This window comes from Chelonia mydas, chromosome 10 (genome assembly GCF_015237465.2).
Source record: "Chelonia mydas isolate rCheMyd1 chromosome 10, rCheMyd1.pri.v2, whole genome shotgun sequence".
In the NCBI taxonomy this organism is placed as follows: Eukaryota; Metazoa; Chordata; order Testudines; family Cheloniidae; genus Chelonia; species Chelonia mydas.
Window position 1 is genome coordinate 17,429,208 of NC_051250.2, and position 18,395 is coordinate 17,447,602.

Consider the following 18,395-nt stretch of genomic DNA (forward strand, 5'->3'; position numbering starts at 1 on the left):
TGAGGGAGGCCTGGGGGGCTCTGAAAGGGGGAACCCCACCAAGTCCTACCCTAGTGAGGGAGGCTTGGGGGAGCCTCCACTTATCCCCTGCCCCAGAGAGGGGGACTTGGGGGAGCCCCGCCCGAGAGGTGACGGGGGGCGGGGGTGTCTCTCTCACCAGCACAGATTTGCTCCCAGAGCGTCTTCGGTCCCTGAGCTACAGCCATGGAGGGGCGCGGTTACCAAGCAACCCCCAAGCAGCAGGCGGAGATTACCCAGAGGAGCCCGCGCCAGGCCCTGCCTTCCGCTTCCGGGTCAGCGCCACCCGGGCTCGACGAACACGCTGGGCGGGGGAGGAGGGGAGGGGTTGCACGTGGGGCCCGCAGGTAAGAGGCCTCCCGGTGCTGGCGGTGGAGCGAGCGCGGGGCCGGAAGCTGGCGCGGACTCTGGGTTGGGGGGTAGAAGCGTGAGCGCGCGAGGCGGTTGGCTGGTGGGGGCAGGGGACTGAATTTGCCACTAATGCCAATAAACGTACAGTTACCATCCTCTTAAAGCCATGGAAATCTATCACGCGGGTCAGTGAAACCAGGGACGGATCCTGTGGAGCCTGAAGGCCCAAATCGGGTCGGCTTCACGGAACAAAACCGCACCACAGCCTTCCAAGAACCGATCCCTCGCTGAAGCCGTGTCAGCCCTAGGATGAACTAGGGCCCACAGCTGCTCCCCCAGTCGTCGCGCCGGCAGAGGCCGTAGCATGGAAGGTGGTGTAGCCCCTGTGCTGTCTAACCCTATGCTACAGCCTCCTTCCGGGGAGCTGCATCCGCTGGGGATTATAGTTCCTCGTTTCTCTAGTGTGAGTGCATCCTCGGAGCGGTTTAGTACTGTGCAAGCAGTGCGTACATAGGTCGTTATTCGGAGCATGGACGTGCAGGTCACATCTCCATGGCAAAAAGAAAAGGAGTACTTGTGGCACCTTAGAGACTAACCAGTTTATTTGAGCATGAGCTTTCGTGAGCTGTAGCTCACGAAAGCTCACGCTCAGATAAATTGGTTAGTCTCTAAGGTGCCACAAGTACTCCTTTTCTTTTTGCGAATACAGACTAACATGGCTGTTACTCTGAAATCTCCATGGCAGCGTTCCCTCCAGTTCAACCGAAGCGCTGCCCTGACTGATAATTTGCTAGTCTCTAAGGTGCCCCGAGGACTCCTTTTCTTAACTGATATTGTTACATTAGTTTACCTACTCTTCTCTCTCGGCTGTGAAGCCCCCTCTGGCTGGGTCTCAGTTGCAGCAGCAGCAGATGGGAGTTCTGGAGCTGCGCAGGCAGGGAGAGCCGGCGGAAAACTGACAGGGCACAGGGCCTCTATGCAAATGGGGATCTTGGGGGATTTTCTGGTTTGGGGGAGGCCAACATTCCTGCTGGCTTTGTTGAGGGTCCACATGAACTGTACGCCCCTGAGGGGATAATGTGTAGGAAAACTAGCAAATGAGGATTTCCTGTCTCCTGCTTGTGAGATACCCACCTTGGGGAGGATATAGCCCAAAGTTTTATTTTTTTTTAAAGACGGACCCACTCTGATAAATGGAGAACACGGTCAGAGCTGTCAGTTCTGCATTTCTGCCTAGATTTAGAGTATGACCTATCATTACAGCTCAGAGCTGAGCTAACAAAGTCTTTAAAAAAAGTCACCTTGGCTGCATATTTTGGGGCCTGTTCAGGCAGGATAGCTGCCTGCAAGGAGAAAGGGAAAAAAACCTACTAGGAACTCATTTTATGCTGCAGTCTGTGGGAGGCATCTGGACATACTAAATTCCGCTACCTGGGTTTCCTCCTTAATACCTTGACTGGTGGCAGAATTCAGATCCACAAACATCTGTGCCATGGAAGCTCCAGTATAATATCTTTGAAAGAGGGACAGTTGGTGGGGTAATAAGATTCAACCATCTCACTTCATTCCTTTCTGAAAGGTTATTGTTTAGAACTGAAGCTGAAATAGTGTAATCTTCCAAGCCTTGTTTACACTGGAACAGCAAATGCTACATTAAGCACAGGGTGGGATAAATTAAAGGTGATTATGTCAACTAGCTCTTCCCGTGACTACTCTGGTTCTGTCAGAGTCCCATATGATAGACAGCAGGTGGTGGGGAGGTAGCAAAGGAAATGGTATTCCCAACCTGCTCCAGTCAGAGTGTACAGATACTGTATGTAGTCCAAATTTACCAATAAAACTCACCTCAGGAAGTGGGTAACTCAAATATAAAAGCCTAATCTTTTCCTCCAAGCGTGACTGTTGCAAGGACTCATTTGTTGGACCTCCTCTGAGCCTTCTGTCCCTTCTTATGTTTGAAGATAACTGAATCTATCTGTTAGTGATTGCCTGCACCTTCATGTTGGTTGTGAGCACCTGAAAAAAGGATGAATCTGAAGGTTCTTGTTTGCCTATGTAGGGCACAGAGTCTGCCCTCCTATTACAGAAAGTTGTCTATCATGGTAGGGTCAGTATAGCTCAGAAAAGAATCCCTACTGACAATGCTCAGGAAAATCATGCTAGCCCGAGCAGGCTTTCAGTGTGTTTGTAGCTAGCATAGTTCTGATCTGAGTGTGGACAGAGCCTCCATCGAGAGAAATAGCTGATGGATTTAACCTTGTAAGAAATGTTTATAGTCTGATCTTCAGAGCTGTTCCTTGGACATTTAAATTAGGCTAAGGGAGCTGTGGGTTCTGAGCATGTCAGAAAATCAGACCAGTATTTTTTTCCCCTTCTCCATAGTTCAAGTAGAGTTAACACTTTAAAAGAGTGGGAAGCACTAAGCAGAAAGCTCTGTGTTGCAATACTAAAGCTGTGCACTAACCTGTAGTATGTTTTTCAGAATGATAATAAATGAAGAGGGAGAGAGTGTTTATGAGGAAACGACACAGAAAAAGAAAAAAGTGAAGAGCACTGGGAGCCAAACTGTCATCAAAATTGAAGACGACCTCCAATCTGACACACAAGCAAAAACTAAGGTGAAGAAAAAGAAATGCTTAGCAGAAGAGGATTCAGATCAATTAAATCTTAGTAAAAAGAATAAAGTTGGCTCCAAATTAAAGAAAAGAGCGTGTTCTGACAGCCCTGTGACAATAGAAAGCAATTCAGAGTCTGAGCCGGTAAAAGAAATAAAGAAGAAATCTAAAGTTTTCAAAAAGAAGTCAAAGAAAGGCCAAGGTCTTTCCTTGTTACCTTTGGAGAATATTCAGGACAGTGATCAATACCTTCCAAAGAAATACACAATTCATTCTCAGGAAAATACAGTCATTGGTAAAAAACACAGAGAGAATATCTCCCAGTACTTGGAAGGTTACAATGAAGTAACCAAGAAAAAGAAGAAAAAGAAAGAGAGAGACATTTCTTCCTTAACAGTGATAGAAATTCTAGACAGTGATCATGAAATTTCTAATAAAAACCTTAAAAAAATAAATAAAACCACTTTACGGGAAAAAGCACTCGCTGGTAAAAAACACAGAAAGGATATTGTCCAGAACTCTGCAGGAGAGAGTGATATAATGAAGAAGAAGAAAAAGAAAGACAAACTTGACTCCTTAACACTGGCAGGTGATCAGGACAACAATACCGGTGTTTCTGAGGAGAAGCTTTCAACACGAGACTTCAGAAAAAATCAAGAAACCAATTCCCAGGAAAACACATTAATAAGAAAAAAACAAAAAGAGAACATTGTCCAGAACTCTGAAAGTGACAGAGAAGTAACCAAGAGGAAGAAAAAAAGCAAAGATTTTTCTTCCTTAACATGTGAGGATAATCAGGACCAAAGTCATGGAGTTTCTAATAAACACCTTCCAAGAAAACAAAAAGCCAAGTCCCAGGAAAAAGCACTCGGTAAAAAACACAGAGAGTATTCTGAAGATGACAGTGAAGTAACCAAGAAGAAAAAGAAAAAGATTCAGAAGGAAGAGGAGAAAGTAACTGAGCCTGTAAACCTTATGGATGAAGATGGGGAAATATCTGAAGGTGAAAAGATGATGCCAATTAAAAGTAATAGAAAGAACAAGAAAAAGAAATCCAAACCCACGGAAGACCTTGTAGTGGATAATATAGATGAGGGACTTCGAGAAAATAATAATGTGCACTGTGACAATAAGGGTAAGAAAAGAAATAAACAGGGATCGCAGAACTGTGCTGAAGAGCCAAGATTGAAAAAGAAGAAGATCACTGTAAAAACAGAAAATGAGGCAATGGTAAGCTCTAAATGTAATCATCTTTCCATCTTGCCACTGAGGTGCTCAGAGCTTTTTATGTACACATGAAGAGTCCAGTCCTGCAAGCTGTTCCACATGGATGGACTGTGCAGGGCCACATTTATATAATTGGGGCTGCAGTCAGGTGCAGGGTCAAAGTGAGGAACAGCCAGCAGGATCAGAGTTTAATGATCTAAGTCTGACACCAGTCCTGAGAGGCAGAGAAGTATTTTATTTTTTAATGCCTCTTGCTATAGCCACTTAGTGTGCTCTAATTACAAAAATGTAAAATGCACAAATTACTTATGTAACTACCCGGAGGAGTTGACACAAAACCAAAGTCTGTGTCTATGCTCTGAACTTTCTCAGACCCATCCCACTGTTGATAGTAGCAGCACTAGTATAGAGTGGAGTACCAGTGTTTTTATCACCATGCCATCGAGACCTGTGTCTCCATGACATGATGGTAAAATGCTAGTGTCCACCAACACCTTGTCTGTTCTAGGCCTTTTTTCCCCCTAAAGGTTCTCCTATTGTTGACATTGCTGGAGGAGCTACCTATACTAGTGGTAGCAATTGTGGGAGAAGTTTAAAGGGAAAAAATGCCTTATGTGGACAAGGCCTTTCAGAAAATCCCAAATGTGTACAAGACCTCAAATATTGATCTGCAAACCCTGGTAGATCAAATGTTAGGATGAAACCTAAACCAAAACTCACTTGTTAATGAAACACAATAAACCCTAAATCAAAACAATCCACCAAAGGGTAAATAAAACAAACAGGCATTTAGGAGATGGGTAATCTAAAGCTCCAGAAGTCTGTGACTCAAGTTATTTGGAGCAGAACTCCAGCTGATTGACTATTTATTACAGAAATCCCATTAGGAATTCTTAAATTGTGGTGCCAATTGAATAGCCAAATGAACTTGCTGTTGGGTGGAATGTACATGGAGAAATGGTCTTGTGCATAAGATAATGCGGGCTGGGATGAATAGAAACACTTACCTGGTGTACTTCTACAAACAATCCTCAAACTGAGCATTTTCAAATGAACGTTTTTTCTCTGAAGTTTTTCAAAATGTTCAACTCTATTTAAGAGTAGTGATAGCGAGTTACTATTTATATGATCATTTTATCACTTTCTTTCCTGACCCCATATAAGCATAGGGGCCGAGAACCCATAACTCCCATTGGAGTCTGTAGGAGCTGTATGTGCTCAGCACCTTTAAAACTCAGACCCTAGATGACAATATTACTGTATGATACTCTGCACTTCCACAGAGCCTCTTATCTAAGGCTCTACAAGAGCTTTACATACATTATATCTCAACAACCCTTAGAAGTAATTACTACTCCAACTGCTTTACACCAGGGAAAACTTAGGCACAGATAAGATAGGACATACCCAAAGCCACACTGTGAGTCAGCAGAGCAGGGAATATAACTCACTGCCTCCTTAGTTTGTGCTCTAACCACTAATTCTCATTCCACTACTTAAATCTGTAAAATTAGCATCCTTCCTGGCTCAGGCTTCACTCTGCCACTGTGATAGTTAGCACTCAGCATGCTCCAGCAGTCATGTGGAGAGTATTAGAGTTACTCCCTCATATTTTTTTTAAACATTGTCCGTATGTTAGATTCATGATCAACTTTGGGGTTACTTTGGATACCGTCTCCATTTAACTCACTTCTGAGACAAAACACACAGTAAATCTGGTGTACTCTGTTTTGGTGTATCACCATACACAGTTATTTGTGTTCTGTGGAATCCTGCAGAGCTTTCCAACGTCCAATACTTTCAATCATCTGTAAGTTGCAGCATACAAGTAGAGTCTTCAGCTTACACAGCAGCATGGAAATGGGCTTTGTTTGGTCACAAAGGTACGTGTGTGAGTGCATGTACATTAATCATTGTGAGTAGGCTAGTTGGGGCTGTAGCCTTCTTTATTAGGTTTTTCCTTTTGACCTTTCGAAGGCCAAGATGGTTTTATTGCTGTGATAAATTTTCAAATTAAATTGGCATTGTCCTGATGAGACGATTAGACGTTATTTGGATTTATGCAGCTGCTCACACGTGTGCACAGGCAAGATAAGCTTTGCAGTGACAAATGCAGTAGTATGATGGTACTGGACAATGAAGATGGAAAGCACAGCAAAGTGCCTTCCAAGCAACTGATTACTATTCTTACTATTTATGTTCAGTCCTCTGTAAATTAATAAAGAAATTACCCCAAATAAATTTTTCCAAAAGTTTAGATGTCGGGGTAGTTCTGGTCTGAAGAAATTTAGTTATTGTTACACTGCTGTAATAGATGGTGGTGGTGCTGGTTCCCGGTTTAACTGCATTACAGTTCTGGACCAGTTTCTAATCTCTAATGCATGTCACACACCACTGCATCTCTCAGAAAATCCACTGCTTTGCTTGTGCATGCAAGCCCGTAGCAAGTTTTTTGAAGACTATACAAAGCAGTACGTTGTAGCTGAGATTCACATTTGTCTCCCTGATTGTAGTTACTTATAACAAATTTGGATTGGTTGGCAACAAGTCTTTACTAATGTTAGCTTTTATACATCATGTCTGTGAGCAATATGAACCACCACTTTGGATATGTAGAGGACATTCCAGCTCCCTCATTGTGGTCCAGAAATAGAAGCTGAAACTCAGAGCCTGTAAAATCTATATTTCTTGTAGGGAGTTGAGCTGTCCCTAATACTCCCTTCTTTTGAGGGTCTGACTGTACTGACCTCTAAAACACTGGTATATTCCATGCTGCCGGCCAAATGAATGCATAAAGGGGCATGTATGTAAGAGAGCACATGCCTGCGGTTACCAGGAGGCTCCAATCCTGTTCTGCTTGAATGAGTTTTGCTCTTGGTGTCAGTGAGAGTAGAATAGGGCTCTGAGGTACCAACAGTTTTCCTGTACACTTTCAACAGGAAATAACTATGGTAACAATAGTTACCATGAATGCCAAAGTGCTGGCCTTTTTATTGTGTGCAGGGTAGTTGTAGCCTCGTTGGTTCCAAGATAAGCTTCTCTCTCACCAACAGAAGAAATTGGTCCAGTAAAAGATATTATCTCACCCACCTGGCCTTTTTAACGGCAGGCACTGTGTGGTATACATGGATAAACCTCACATATGCACATTCTCACTAAATCTCACAAAAACAGACTTCTTTTCATTTTGCCGCAGAGTCTGCAGTGCCTTATGTGAATGAGACTTCATTACACTGATGGAGTCCAGTCACAATAGCCTTGAGCAAAATAAACCAAGACTATCCTGTGCTGAAGAACTATATTTGCTTCTTTTAAATGATGTGTACTTGTGACCTAATTCTATGAAGTGCTAACCGCTCTCAGCTTCCATCATGTTTAGGAGAACTTCAGATTGGTGCACCCTAAACAAAGGCCTGATCCTGCTAATTCTCAATGGTCAGTAACCCACACTGGGTCACCCAGTCATTGTGAATTAGCAAGGGTAGATGCACACAATTCTCCCTTTCTTGCCTGCCACCTACCCTTCAGACTAAAATCACTGCAGCTCTGTTTGCTGAACTTGGTTTGTTGCTGTCATCACTGTTTTCCCTTTTGTTTTAAAGAAATCTGAAGAGACAGGACTAGGCCACGGAGAAGTATACTGGATACTTCATTTTTGTTCAGAGAATGAGCTCTCCTTACTGTGGAAAGCATTTCTTTCTCCTGTTGGGGTTAGACGTATTTGTGTGTATGTGAATTCAGTGTATAAAAAAGTAGATATGGAAAATGAGTTAAATTATCCATGGTTTGGTTGGAAAAAAAAACCCTCAACAGAAATAGCAATCTCTGTGGACATAAGTCTCTTACAAATCTTCTCCTTGTCCTAGCATTCCTTCATTATTTCATGCTTGAATTATTGTTCTAGTTTTCTCAATGAATGTTTCCTCTGGCCACCTTCTCTCAGCTAGTCAAACCACTGTGGCTCAGTTAATTTTCCACTATCCTAGCCTCTCCATTACTTATCCAACATATTGGCTGCCCATTAATCTCATCTTTGTAACTGAGTTTTCAAAGTTGTCCTTACAGTGGGGCCTGCTTACCCTAGTGAGCGGGTTTCTGTGTGTTCTCAATGTGGATTATGTTTGTGTCACAGATTTGATGCTGGTAACCCACCCCTTTTATTTGCAGATTCAAAATAGGGTAACTCTGATTTTTTACCAAACTGTTTAATCTGAAATGCCTCTGTCTCCATCTTCTGTGCAACAGATTATTTATTGTATGTTCCCCATCTCTTTACAAGTCCCTCTTTTACAAGGGTCGCAGGTGTCCCTGATACTCTTTGAAAAAGCGGAGTTCTGTTGTGCAAAGCTTTGGCAGATGTGTCTCCCCACTGATGGAAATCTCTCCTCAAGGAGATGCACAGGCCCAATTGTCACTATCAGTTTAAAATTTGACTGTTTCCATTTACCTGATTATGCAACACTGCACTGTGTCTATTAGACAATGTTCTCAAAGTTGTCACTGCCACTATGTAAATTGCAGTTAAAATGAGTAGATATTCATACTTATATTCAGGTTTATATCTTTGTTTTGCAGGAATGTAAGGATGATGTAACAGTGGTAGAGGAAAGGAAAGGAAACTGCGATGAAATAAATATAGACAAGGTATAGACTCATTTCTGTATACTGTCTAGCTATGTGTTAAGTCAAATCCTAGTAGTAGGTGTGTCTGGATCTAGCAAGCCATGTGAGTGTGCACATGCTGTGTGCAGATAAGAAATCACATTGATTGTTATTGTGCGCATACATGCTAAAGAGTGTACTACTTACCAGATGGAATATGTTGCATCTTCCATGGGCCCAGCACTAAAGCAGGGTAAAATCTGAGACCTGTTGCTGCAGTGGCTGCCAAAGGGTTTGAAGTAGCTGATCAGATTTAATGCTCACTTGTCCAAGCCTCATCTGTGCTGGCAGTTTGTATATTTGTTACCTGCAGTGGACTTTGTGTCAAGGAAATTCAGTACTCGCTGTCAAGCCATTAAAAGTGCTGTTAAACAACAATAGACCACCATTTATTTAAATAGTTTTGGATGTTTTCTACATTTTCAAATATATTGATTTCAATGACAACATAAAATACAAAGTATAAGGTGCTCACTTTATATTATTTTTGGTTACAAATACTTGCACTGTAAAACCAAAAGAAATAGTATTTTTCAGTTCACCTCATATAAGTACTGAAGTGCAAGCTCTTTAGTGTGAAAGTTGAACTTAAAAATGTAGAATTATGTACGAAAAAATAACTGTGTGTGTGTGTGAATGCAGTGTAAAACTTTAGAGCCTACAAGTCCACTCAATCCTACTTCAGCCAATCGCTCAGACAAGATTGGATACAAATTGTAGGAGATAATAGTACCTGCTTCTTGTTTACAATGTCACCTAAAAGTGAGAACAGGTGCTCACATGGCACTATTGTAGCTGGCATCACAAGGTATATTTACGTGCCAAATGCGCTAAAGATTCATGTCCCTTCATGCTTCAACCATCATTCCAGAGGACATGCATCCATGCGGATGACGGGTTCTGCTTGATAATGATCCAAAGCAGTGTGGACCGACACATGTTCATTTTCATCATCTGAGTCAGATGCCACCAGCAGAAAGTTGATTTTCTTTTTTGGTGGTTCAGGTTCTGTAGTTTCCACATCGGAGTGTTGCTCTTTTAAGACTTTTGAAAGCATGCTCCACACCTTGTCCCTCTCAGATTTTGACATCACTTCAGATTCTTAAACCTTGGGTCGAGTGCTGTAGCTATTTTTAGAAATCTCACAATGGTACCTTCTTTGTGTTTTGTCAAATCTGTTGTGAATGTGTTCTTAAACGAACATGTGCTGGGTTATCATCTGAGACTGCTATAACATGAAATATATGGCAGAATGCGGGTAAAACAGAACAGGAGACATACAATTGTCCCCCAAAGACAAATTTAATTAACACATTATTTTTTTAACGAGCATCATCAGCATGGAAGCATGTCCTCTGGAATGGTGGCCAAAGCATGAAGGGGCATATCAATGTTTAGCTTATCCAGCACATAAATACCTTGCAGTGCCGAAAACAAAAGTGCCATGCGAATGCCTGTTCTCATTTTCAGGTGACATTGTAAATAAGAAGCAGGCAGCATTATCTCCCGTAAATGTAAACAAACTTGTTTGTCTTAGCAATTGGCTGAACAAGAAGTAGGACTGAGTGGATTTGTAAGTGCTAAAATTTTACATTGTTTTGTTTTTGAGTGCAGTTATATAACAAAAAAAATCTACATGTGTAAGTTACACTTTCATGATAAGGAGATTGCACTACAGTACTTGTATGAGGTGAATTGAAAAATATTTTTTTATCATTTTTACAGTGCAAATATTTGTAATAAAAATAATAATGTAAAGTGCACACTGTAAACTTTGTATTTTCTGTTGTAATAGAAATCTATATATTTGAAAATGTAGAAAAACATCCAAAATATTTAATAAATTCCAATTGGTATTCTATTGTTTAGCAGTGTGATTAACTCAAAAAAATTAATCATGATTAATCACGTGAGTTAACTGCGATTAATCAACAGCTCTAATTAATATGTTTGATAAGTACCAGAGTTAATGTTTTGCAGTTATTTGTAAGAAATGCTAATATTGGAAATTAATAATGGCTTTATCTTCTGAAATTGAGTGTGCAAAAGGCTAGAATGCTAACTTTGAAAACCTGCCTTGTAACTTAATTAAACCAGTCACTTTTTCTTGTCATGTCATTCTTATGTCATGAATTCAGTTAACCAAAATTTCACCACAAACCAGTATCTTGTGTGATTTATTTTTTTTTCCTTTTAGGTTAGACGGCAAGCTCTGCAAGAAGAGATTGACAGAGAATCTGGCAAAACGAAGGTTTTCAGAAACAAAGTGGAATCTGTACGTATGAATCTAGAGCTTGGTCTGATGGGATAATGTGTCCACAGCAACGCTCTTGAAAATGCACTACATCCTTCTCTGTATGCTAGTCATGTACGCCACTTGGCACACAGTCCTCTCTTCTGATTGCAAATTTGAGGTCATACTACGGACCAAATTAGTCCAATCCCAAGAGACGCTGGGAGCGGACTAGCCAACTCCAATAGCAGTGGGATTGTACAGACCTCTAATTCCCATCACTAGTCCTGAAAAGTAGCATTTTCCCTGCTCCCTCTTGGAAAATTAGCCAAGATGAATTTGCTGCAAAATCATTTTCTATTTATTGTGGAATATAAATAACACTAACCCATGCATATATTTGTCATTGGGACTAGAGTTAGCACATAGTTTGCTGGGAGAATTGGAGAGCAGGGAGCTAGTCCCAAATTACTGAGCAGCATGAAACCCAGCCAGCTTGTTTTAAAGTCTCCATGATGACTTGGTAGACACTTCGGTTATTCACAAATAGGTGGCTTGCTGTGCATGTCAAGGGGCAGACGCACTTTTTCTGGGAAGAAAGTTCACTTGGGGCAAGGGAATGGAGAAACTGACAAATCCATTTGAAAAGCTTGCTGTCTCCTATAAACAAATAATGTAACCTGGTACTTCAGCTCAGGTGTGTGAGCGTGAGTGGGAAGGCCAAAAGAGGATGAAGAAAATATAGTGCATATGCCCTCTTCCCGTCAGTCAGGTTTTCACCTTCTGCAGCTCACACCTACATCTCTTTAGGGCTTGTCTTGGTTCTTTGTCTTTGCCTCTTCTGCTCCCTGACAGGTTTAGAGTGGAACATCTGTCAGCTGCTGTAATTGCTGGCCTTTAGCAGGGGTAGTGGGATTCAGAAAGGGGAGGGGGCCTTATTGGTATCTCAGATTATCTTCGCTGTCTGTGAACTGCACCAGAAGACTACCACAATTCTAGTAAAGTATGAACGTATATGAATCAAATGGCCAAAATCTATAAAATGTGTAACTTTTTGCATAGGGGAAGGGATTGGGAAGAGAACTCAGTTTCAAGGCATACGTTGAAATAAAAGCAATCTAAATGGCTCTGAAGTCATTCAGAAAATGACATGTTGGCAGGGAATCCCAGTCCTTTGAGGCTGAACTATCAGTGGTTATTAGCACATGGCAGAACAGGAGCTATGAAGACTAATTAGGGAGCTTCACAAAGAGCAAGCTGGAAATGCTGCAGTAAAAGCAATGTGTAGTAATTGCCAGCAGTTAACTTAAAAAATTATAGGGTTTGAAAAGGTGTAATTATTTCTGCATCTGTGCTGATATGTATCCTCCACCTCCCAGAAAGAATGTTTGTGTCACAGACACGGACTTATTACAGCAGCTGTCTGACAAAATTATGAAAATTCTACAAAAGCTGAAATATCAATGAGGTGGTTTGAATCCTGTTCAAAGTGAAACACCTCAGTCATGTGGAAAGTCTGCTTTTAAAAGCAGACAGCCTAGTCTACGCTGAATGAAAAGACTCTACGCCCACTGGCTATGTATCACGTACAAAACCCCTTCCCAGCTTGCTGCCACTATTGCAGTTGTTGCAGCGTGTATGGTGTGCTGTGTATCATCTTGGCTGTTTGGTGAAGATGGTGGTTTCAGAAGAGCGGGCTACATACAACTTAACTATATATAAAGGAGACGACCCTGGCTGATGTGGAGCTCCATTGTTTGACACCCGTGAATCTCCTACCAGGGGAGCAGAACTCCTTCCCTCCTGCTTTTGTTAGCAGCTGAAGCATGGAAGGCTAGAGCTAAAGAATGATGAACTACAGCAGTTGCCAATGGTCCCATGGGTTGTGTGTGTGTTTTTAATGTGCCCATAGAGGATAGTTAACTAGTGGGGGAAGAAATTAGTGCTTAGAACCCATGGGCCAGATTTGGTTGTGTCTTCATAGTTAACCTTTTATTAGAAAAAGTTGCTGAGGTTGTGAAAATGAAAACATAGAGGACAGGTCTGAAACCTTTTCTAGAAAAGCCACGCAGCCAACTCATTAGAATAAGTAAAGTGTGGCTAGAGGCGGCTTTTTGTGTCTTTGGGAATTGATCAGCGAAGTGTCCAGCTGGCAGAGAAGTTGGATACCTAAAGATAAAGGGGAAAGAGACACCGGAGACAAAACAGGAATGAACATGGTGCCGTGACTGCATATTCCGCTATATCAGTGTCCTGCTGGATGCAGTCTGTTGTCACTGTAATCTTAAAATGGATCATGATGCACCTTTTGTTCCATTTGCAACCCATCTGACACAGCAACCCTCTCTTGATTGGTTACCATGGCTTTGAAAACAGTCATTGAACATTCTTTGGCTTATCTCTGAAGGTTCACTGGAGCATCAGTCCATAATCTGACAGACTACACACTGTCGCATTACGTAATTGGGAAGTAAATGCTGTAATTGTACATGCGTGGCCTATCCTCTGTTTAGATTTACTGCATTGAGGCAAAGCAAGGGTGCAATATTCTGAAAGGAATATGTGGTAAACTGTGCTGCATTAGTTCCAGATAGGAGCTGAAGCACTTATTTTAATACTGGACAAAGCCTAAGTAATTTAGGCTGTAGTTTTTATTCCAGCCTTCAGAAGTTCTGAAAATAGTGGGCAGTGATTGTAATTGTGCAAAACATGGTAGTGATCATTTTAGTAATCTGAGACAGACAATCTCAAACAGTAGGAAGTACTCGGGAGTCAGTCCTGAGCACCTGTTAGTGCCCAGCTGTTCTAATATGTAGTTGCACCTTCTGTTTCCTTCTCCTTTAACTGATCATGGGCCAGATCATATAGAGTGCAGTGTGGGGTGGAGGCTGGTCAGCACCTTACAGATTGGGGGCCCACATTTGGACTCAGTATTGCTGAATGCTAAAGCAGCAGCAAAGCCCCTCTGTACTACTTCATTAATGGAAGCAGTTATGATTGGCTTTGCCAGCAAGATGAAACCACGCAAGCCTGCCTCGAGGTTAGATGGAGAAGGGTTCAAAACTCACTCTTGCAAATACTGAACAGTTTTTAAAAGAAATATAGTAGGTAGGTCTGTTCACGGGTGTCTTTCCATGCAATTCCTATCTCCTCTTTAGGCAGTGTACATGCCTTGTTCAAAGATGCTTAAAATGTCTCCCTTTTGGTTGCTTCAAGACTTGTAGATTTTAGTGGCTGCAAAAGCCAGGGGACTGGGTTTCATGGTGGTGTTTCTGATGGTGGGTAGTGAACACAGCTTGGTGCGGTTGGATCCTGAGGGTTACCCCATTCAAACCTCCACCTCACTCTGCTCCAGAGAAGTTCCCCCCTCAGATGGCAATGAGACTTCTGAGCATCATATGATTATACAGTTAATGCGGTTCCTTACCATGTGCTTCCCTGAAGTAGAGCACAGAGCAGGCAGAGAGGTGGGATGCAGAAGTAGGAAGAGAACAATTTCTCCTTCCCTTAGCTCACTCCCAAGGTGTGCTAGGGCCCCACTACGGTTTTGGGTGTCTTTGTCACAATCTTTATGGCCCACTGGTGGTTGCAGCCCTAAAGCTGGTGTCATTTAATGTTGTGATCCTAGGAGTTTATGGATAATAGATATAGTTCAGGTAAAACTTCCTAATCATCTTGTTTTATTCAGCAGGATATAAAGTTTGGCCAGTGGAGCACGGCTACTTTTGAAAGTTCAGACCAAAAAACAAAATTCCTTAAACTGATGGGCGGTTTTAAAAAGAGTTCTGCATCAACCCAAGATCCACCAGGAACCACAGAAAAACCAAACATGGCTCTGAACAGGAAAGGTGAGGATACCTTAAAGCAGACCCTGCAAATGGAGTTTGATAAAGCAATAAACTTAAAGCAACATAGAGGAATTGGCCTTGGATTCCAGCCTATTGCCAACAAAAAAGTGTACATAGATAAATATGTTTCTAAATCTATTAAATTTGAGGACTAAACTTTGTTGCAGCAATGTGAGGGGGATGAAAAAACCATTCAGACTTGCTTTCTACATTTTTTTTCTTGGGATGAAACCAAGTTCAACACCCAGTTTGCCACTTAAGAACACCAAGTGATGATGTGACTAGAAATCTCAGTGCACATGGAACTAAGTTCTAACCTCAGCTGAATAACAAATCCCAGTGTATCTTGAAGGTCTGCCAGTATGTTCTTTACTAATGGGGAGAAACTCTCCTTCAGCAAAGGTTTGAGTCTTGCAGCTGTAGCCTGTGGCCATTTAAATCTTGTAAATATTTATTTCAACTCTTAGAATGCAGAATGTACAAAACCCTTTTAAATACATTTTAGTGACTCAAGGGCAACATAATGGTTCCTTTGCTGTTTTACAGTCCATCATGTAAAATCCTCACGTACGTTTTTCTGCTAGCGTGGTGCCAAATTATGGCCTTTTGCACTGAAAGACACTATAGGGAAGGCTAGAATTTGATCAACAGGCTTTTTGTTTGCAAATCTCATGGTTTCTTTAATGGTCTCAGTAGCTTTTCCCTTTTCAAAAATGCCACAAACTCTCACAAGCAACATTTTATTTCAACATCAAAAACCCAGTTAGTGACTGTATCTATAAGGTAGCTGTGCTGATGAATCTTGGTTATAATTTCTATGCACCAGTTAAGCATGTCTAGACATGGATAGTAACTTTCAGTGAGTCACTGAGCTACACTTGATTTCTACTTCTCCCTTGCTAACTAACATTGTTCACTATTTGTGTTAATCTGTTTTGGTAGCTTTGCTTTAAGGGCCAAATCCTGGTCCCAGTAAACTGGCAGAATTCCTATTGGCTAGTGGGACCAGGTGTGGCCAAGACTATTTCTCAGAACTGCACAACCCCCATGAAGGTCAATCATAGACCTGCATAAATGAAATCCCTGTTTCTTAACCTTTGGATTAACTCCTACACGTAATGTTACAGAGTCACATTTTCACTGGCTGTGTACAAGAGAGCATGAACTGTAAAAATGCAATTGTATATTTATTCAATCTATGCATATTTGGAACTCTAGAGAGCCCGAATCAGTAGGGGTGGCATTGTCTCCTTGAAAGTCTGAAAAGCTGTGTGTATTAACTGGTTTAATCCTTTCACTTAGTGTCGTGCCACTGGTAACTGGGAGATGGGGGCGGGGAGGAGATGGTCTTCACAAGAAGTGACTGTAAAAATGGCAGCGTGGTTACTTCCTGGGTCCAGCATTTCCACAGCAATATGTCTCAGTTTACAAGGTAAAAGGCAAATTATTTTACCCACTTACCAGCTGATTTGTTTTGCGGATGCTCAGTTTCCATTGCTCTCCGACAGGCAGGATGACGTCCACCCAGGATTTCCCATTTGCTAGGCCTCCCTCCTCTGCTTCTCCAGCCATTGCTCTGAAACAAGTGTTGGCCTGTACCCCCTTGAGAGGGCAAGTCTCTTGGCAAAGTCTGGTCTGTGTGTACAAAAAACCCCAGGAGTCATCCAATGGCTTTTTAGGTAACTCCTATAAAGGGAGATTAAAGCCACCTGATGAGTAGGAAGCCCCCACTAATCCACTCCAGTACCTCAGACAAGGAAAAGGGGGCATGGTGACCTCCCTTCCCTCATTGAAATGTTGAATCCTTTCTTCTGCAGGGTCTGAGGCTGCCTCAGGTCAAACTCCTCCCCTTGCTGCGTGGGTTACAGCCCTTGACTACCTCAGGCAGAGCCTCTACCCTCCCACTGGAATTCTCCCCCCTCCAGCCAAGTGGCTGGCTCGTCTGTCACAGCCCTGCAATTGGCTTTCGTTCCTGCCTCCCTCTTCTCAGGCAGCAGAGGTTTCTCACTAAACAGAAAAGTCAAGGTCTGTAGAATGCTGCTGCTAGGGCCACATTCTAACTTTAACCTTCTCTGGCCAAGACAGGAAGAGTGCCAGCTGTGCTGCTGGAGACACCTTCCTTTGTTTTGCTCTGGGTAAGGCAAGAGTCAAACTGGAGATGCAGAGGAAGGAGTGGGAAAACCTTGGCTGGTGATTTGAGCAGCGTAGGAGGGAAACCACCATCTGCTCTGTGAGCCACAGCAAGGTTAGCCTGGGATCTGAAAGTCAAGCTGGCTTGACGCAGGCAGCACACCTCTACACCAAAGATGCTGCAGGCTCTATTACTCAGATCCGTGTCATCAACCGAGGCCTTACTCTCAGGCGTGTAACCAAGAGTATCAACTGAGGGGTTTCTCAGGGTGCTTTGCCATTGGAACATAATGCTGTGATGAGTCCAGTGCAGTCTCCCCTACCTGGGCTGGTTCTGCAGAGCAGCACTACTGAGCACAGAGACCATTTTCAGTCACTTTCAAGATAGATTCACACCATTCACCTTCCTTTCTCGTTTACTCAGGCTTGTTGCAGCATGTGGGGTGTGTAGAATTAATCTCCTCCGTGCTTTTCAGACTTGTATATTAAAAAAGAGGGCAGGATCTGAACACTGATAGCCTTGTTCTGTGAGGAGCCCTACCTCGGCCTCTGCGCTCGCTACATGTAACATGCACATTTCTCAATCTTTCCTTTGCATTTAGCAGCTGTAATGTTTTAAAAGATTTGTATATATTTATAATGAAAGCATTTTATTCTTTGTACCTAAACTTCATTGTAATGTAGCTTTGAAAGTAAAACAACGGTTTTTAATGAGACTGGGTGTGTTCATTTATTTCCCAGTTAGATCTTTGTACTTAGCAAAGGCATCTGGTCTGTCACTGTACAGCTACATGGGCGTGGAAGAACACACGAGTAAAAAAAAAATGGAACAGTATGGTGAAAATCTTATATGGCCAGTGAGGAAACATACGGGTTCATATAGTTTGATGTACTAATGCCATTGTTTTACCATGCTTGTGTATTTGACATAATTCCTTACAGGCAAATTGCAACCTGGTAACAGCAGTAGAGCACCCAGGGTTAGGATAACTGTATGACAAGCTGAGACACCAGCCTAACTTCATAAATGTTATGCAGTGTTCCTACAACTTTTTCTTTTCCCCTGTATACAGCCTCCACAGGGTCCTACTTCAATTCACTTAGCTACAACCTAATCACTAGTTATATTTCTTGGGTTTTTGCTCATTAACATCTAAGAGAAAATCAGGGCAAGGAGCAAGGAAAGAATAATAATTTTTGGTACACTGCATTGCTAGCCTCAGGGTATGTAATGGCAGGGTTTGCGGACCTGGCTTAAGTCAACTGCAAAACTAAGTAACCTTGAAAATGCGATGGACAACATCCGATGAA

At 42.2% G+C, this 18,395-nt stretch overlaps 2 protein-coding genes across 9 annotated transcripts in view; one reads left to right on the plus strand and one right to left on the minus strand.

Annotated features, from left to right (window-relative positions):
* Window positions 1–792, minus strand: part of IQCK (IQ motif containing K) — an 87,276-nt gene extending 86,484 nt beyond the window's left edge. For 2 of the 7 annotated variants that reach the window (XM_043524500.1, XM_037911655.2), the window contains exon 1: window positions 158–337. In XM_043524500.1, the coding sequence (XP_043380435.1) occupies window positions 158–206 (49 nt within the window). In that variant the 5' untranslated portion in view covers window positions 207–337. Of the gene's footprint in view, window positions 1–157; window positions 340–514 lie in introns of those variants that run through there. The other 5 variants (XM_027826780.3, XM_027826781.3, XM_007064372.4 and 2 more) reach the window with 5 other exon arrangements.
* On the plus strand, window positions 190–17,800 carry KNOP1 (lysine rich nucleolar protein 1). Of its 2 annotated transcripts, none has more exons than XM_043524493.1 (5): window positions 190–365; window positions 2,852–4,214; window positions 8,787–8,855; window positions 11,071–11,148; window positions 14,795–17,800. In XM_043524493.1, exons 1-5 carry the CDS (start codon window positions 205–207, stop codon window positions 15,107–15,109), a joined length of 1,986 nt encoding a protein of 661 aa, XP_043380428.1. In that variant the 5' UTR covers window positions 190–204; the 3' UTR covers window positions 15,110–17,800. The 2 variants fall into 2 exon arrangements, with proteins under 2 accessions (XP_043380428.1, XP_043380429.1); XM_043524494.1 differs by lacking the exon at window positions 190–365 and adding an exon at window positions 377–429.
* The last annotated feature ends 595 nt before the right edge of the window (window positions 17,801–18,395 follow it).

Bases quoted from the DNA above. Each gene is read 5' to 3' on its own strand.
- KNOP1 (XM_043524493.1), top strand. From the start codon at position 205: ATGGAGGGGCGCGGTTACCAAGCAACCCCCAAGCAGCAGGCGGAGATT. The intron at 4,215-8,786 runs GTAAGCTCTAAA...TTTGTTTTGCAG, and splicing joins AAACAGAAAATGAGGCAATG to GAATGTAAGGATGATGTAAC. The intron at 8,856-11,070 runs GTATAGACTCAT...TTTTCCTTTTAG, and splicing joins ATGAAATAAATATAGACAAG to GTTAGACGGCAAGCTCTGCA.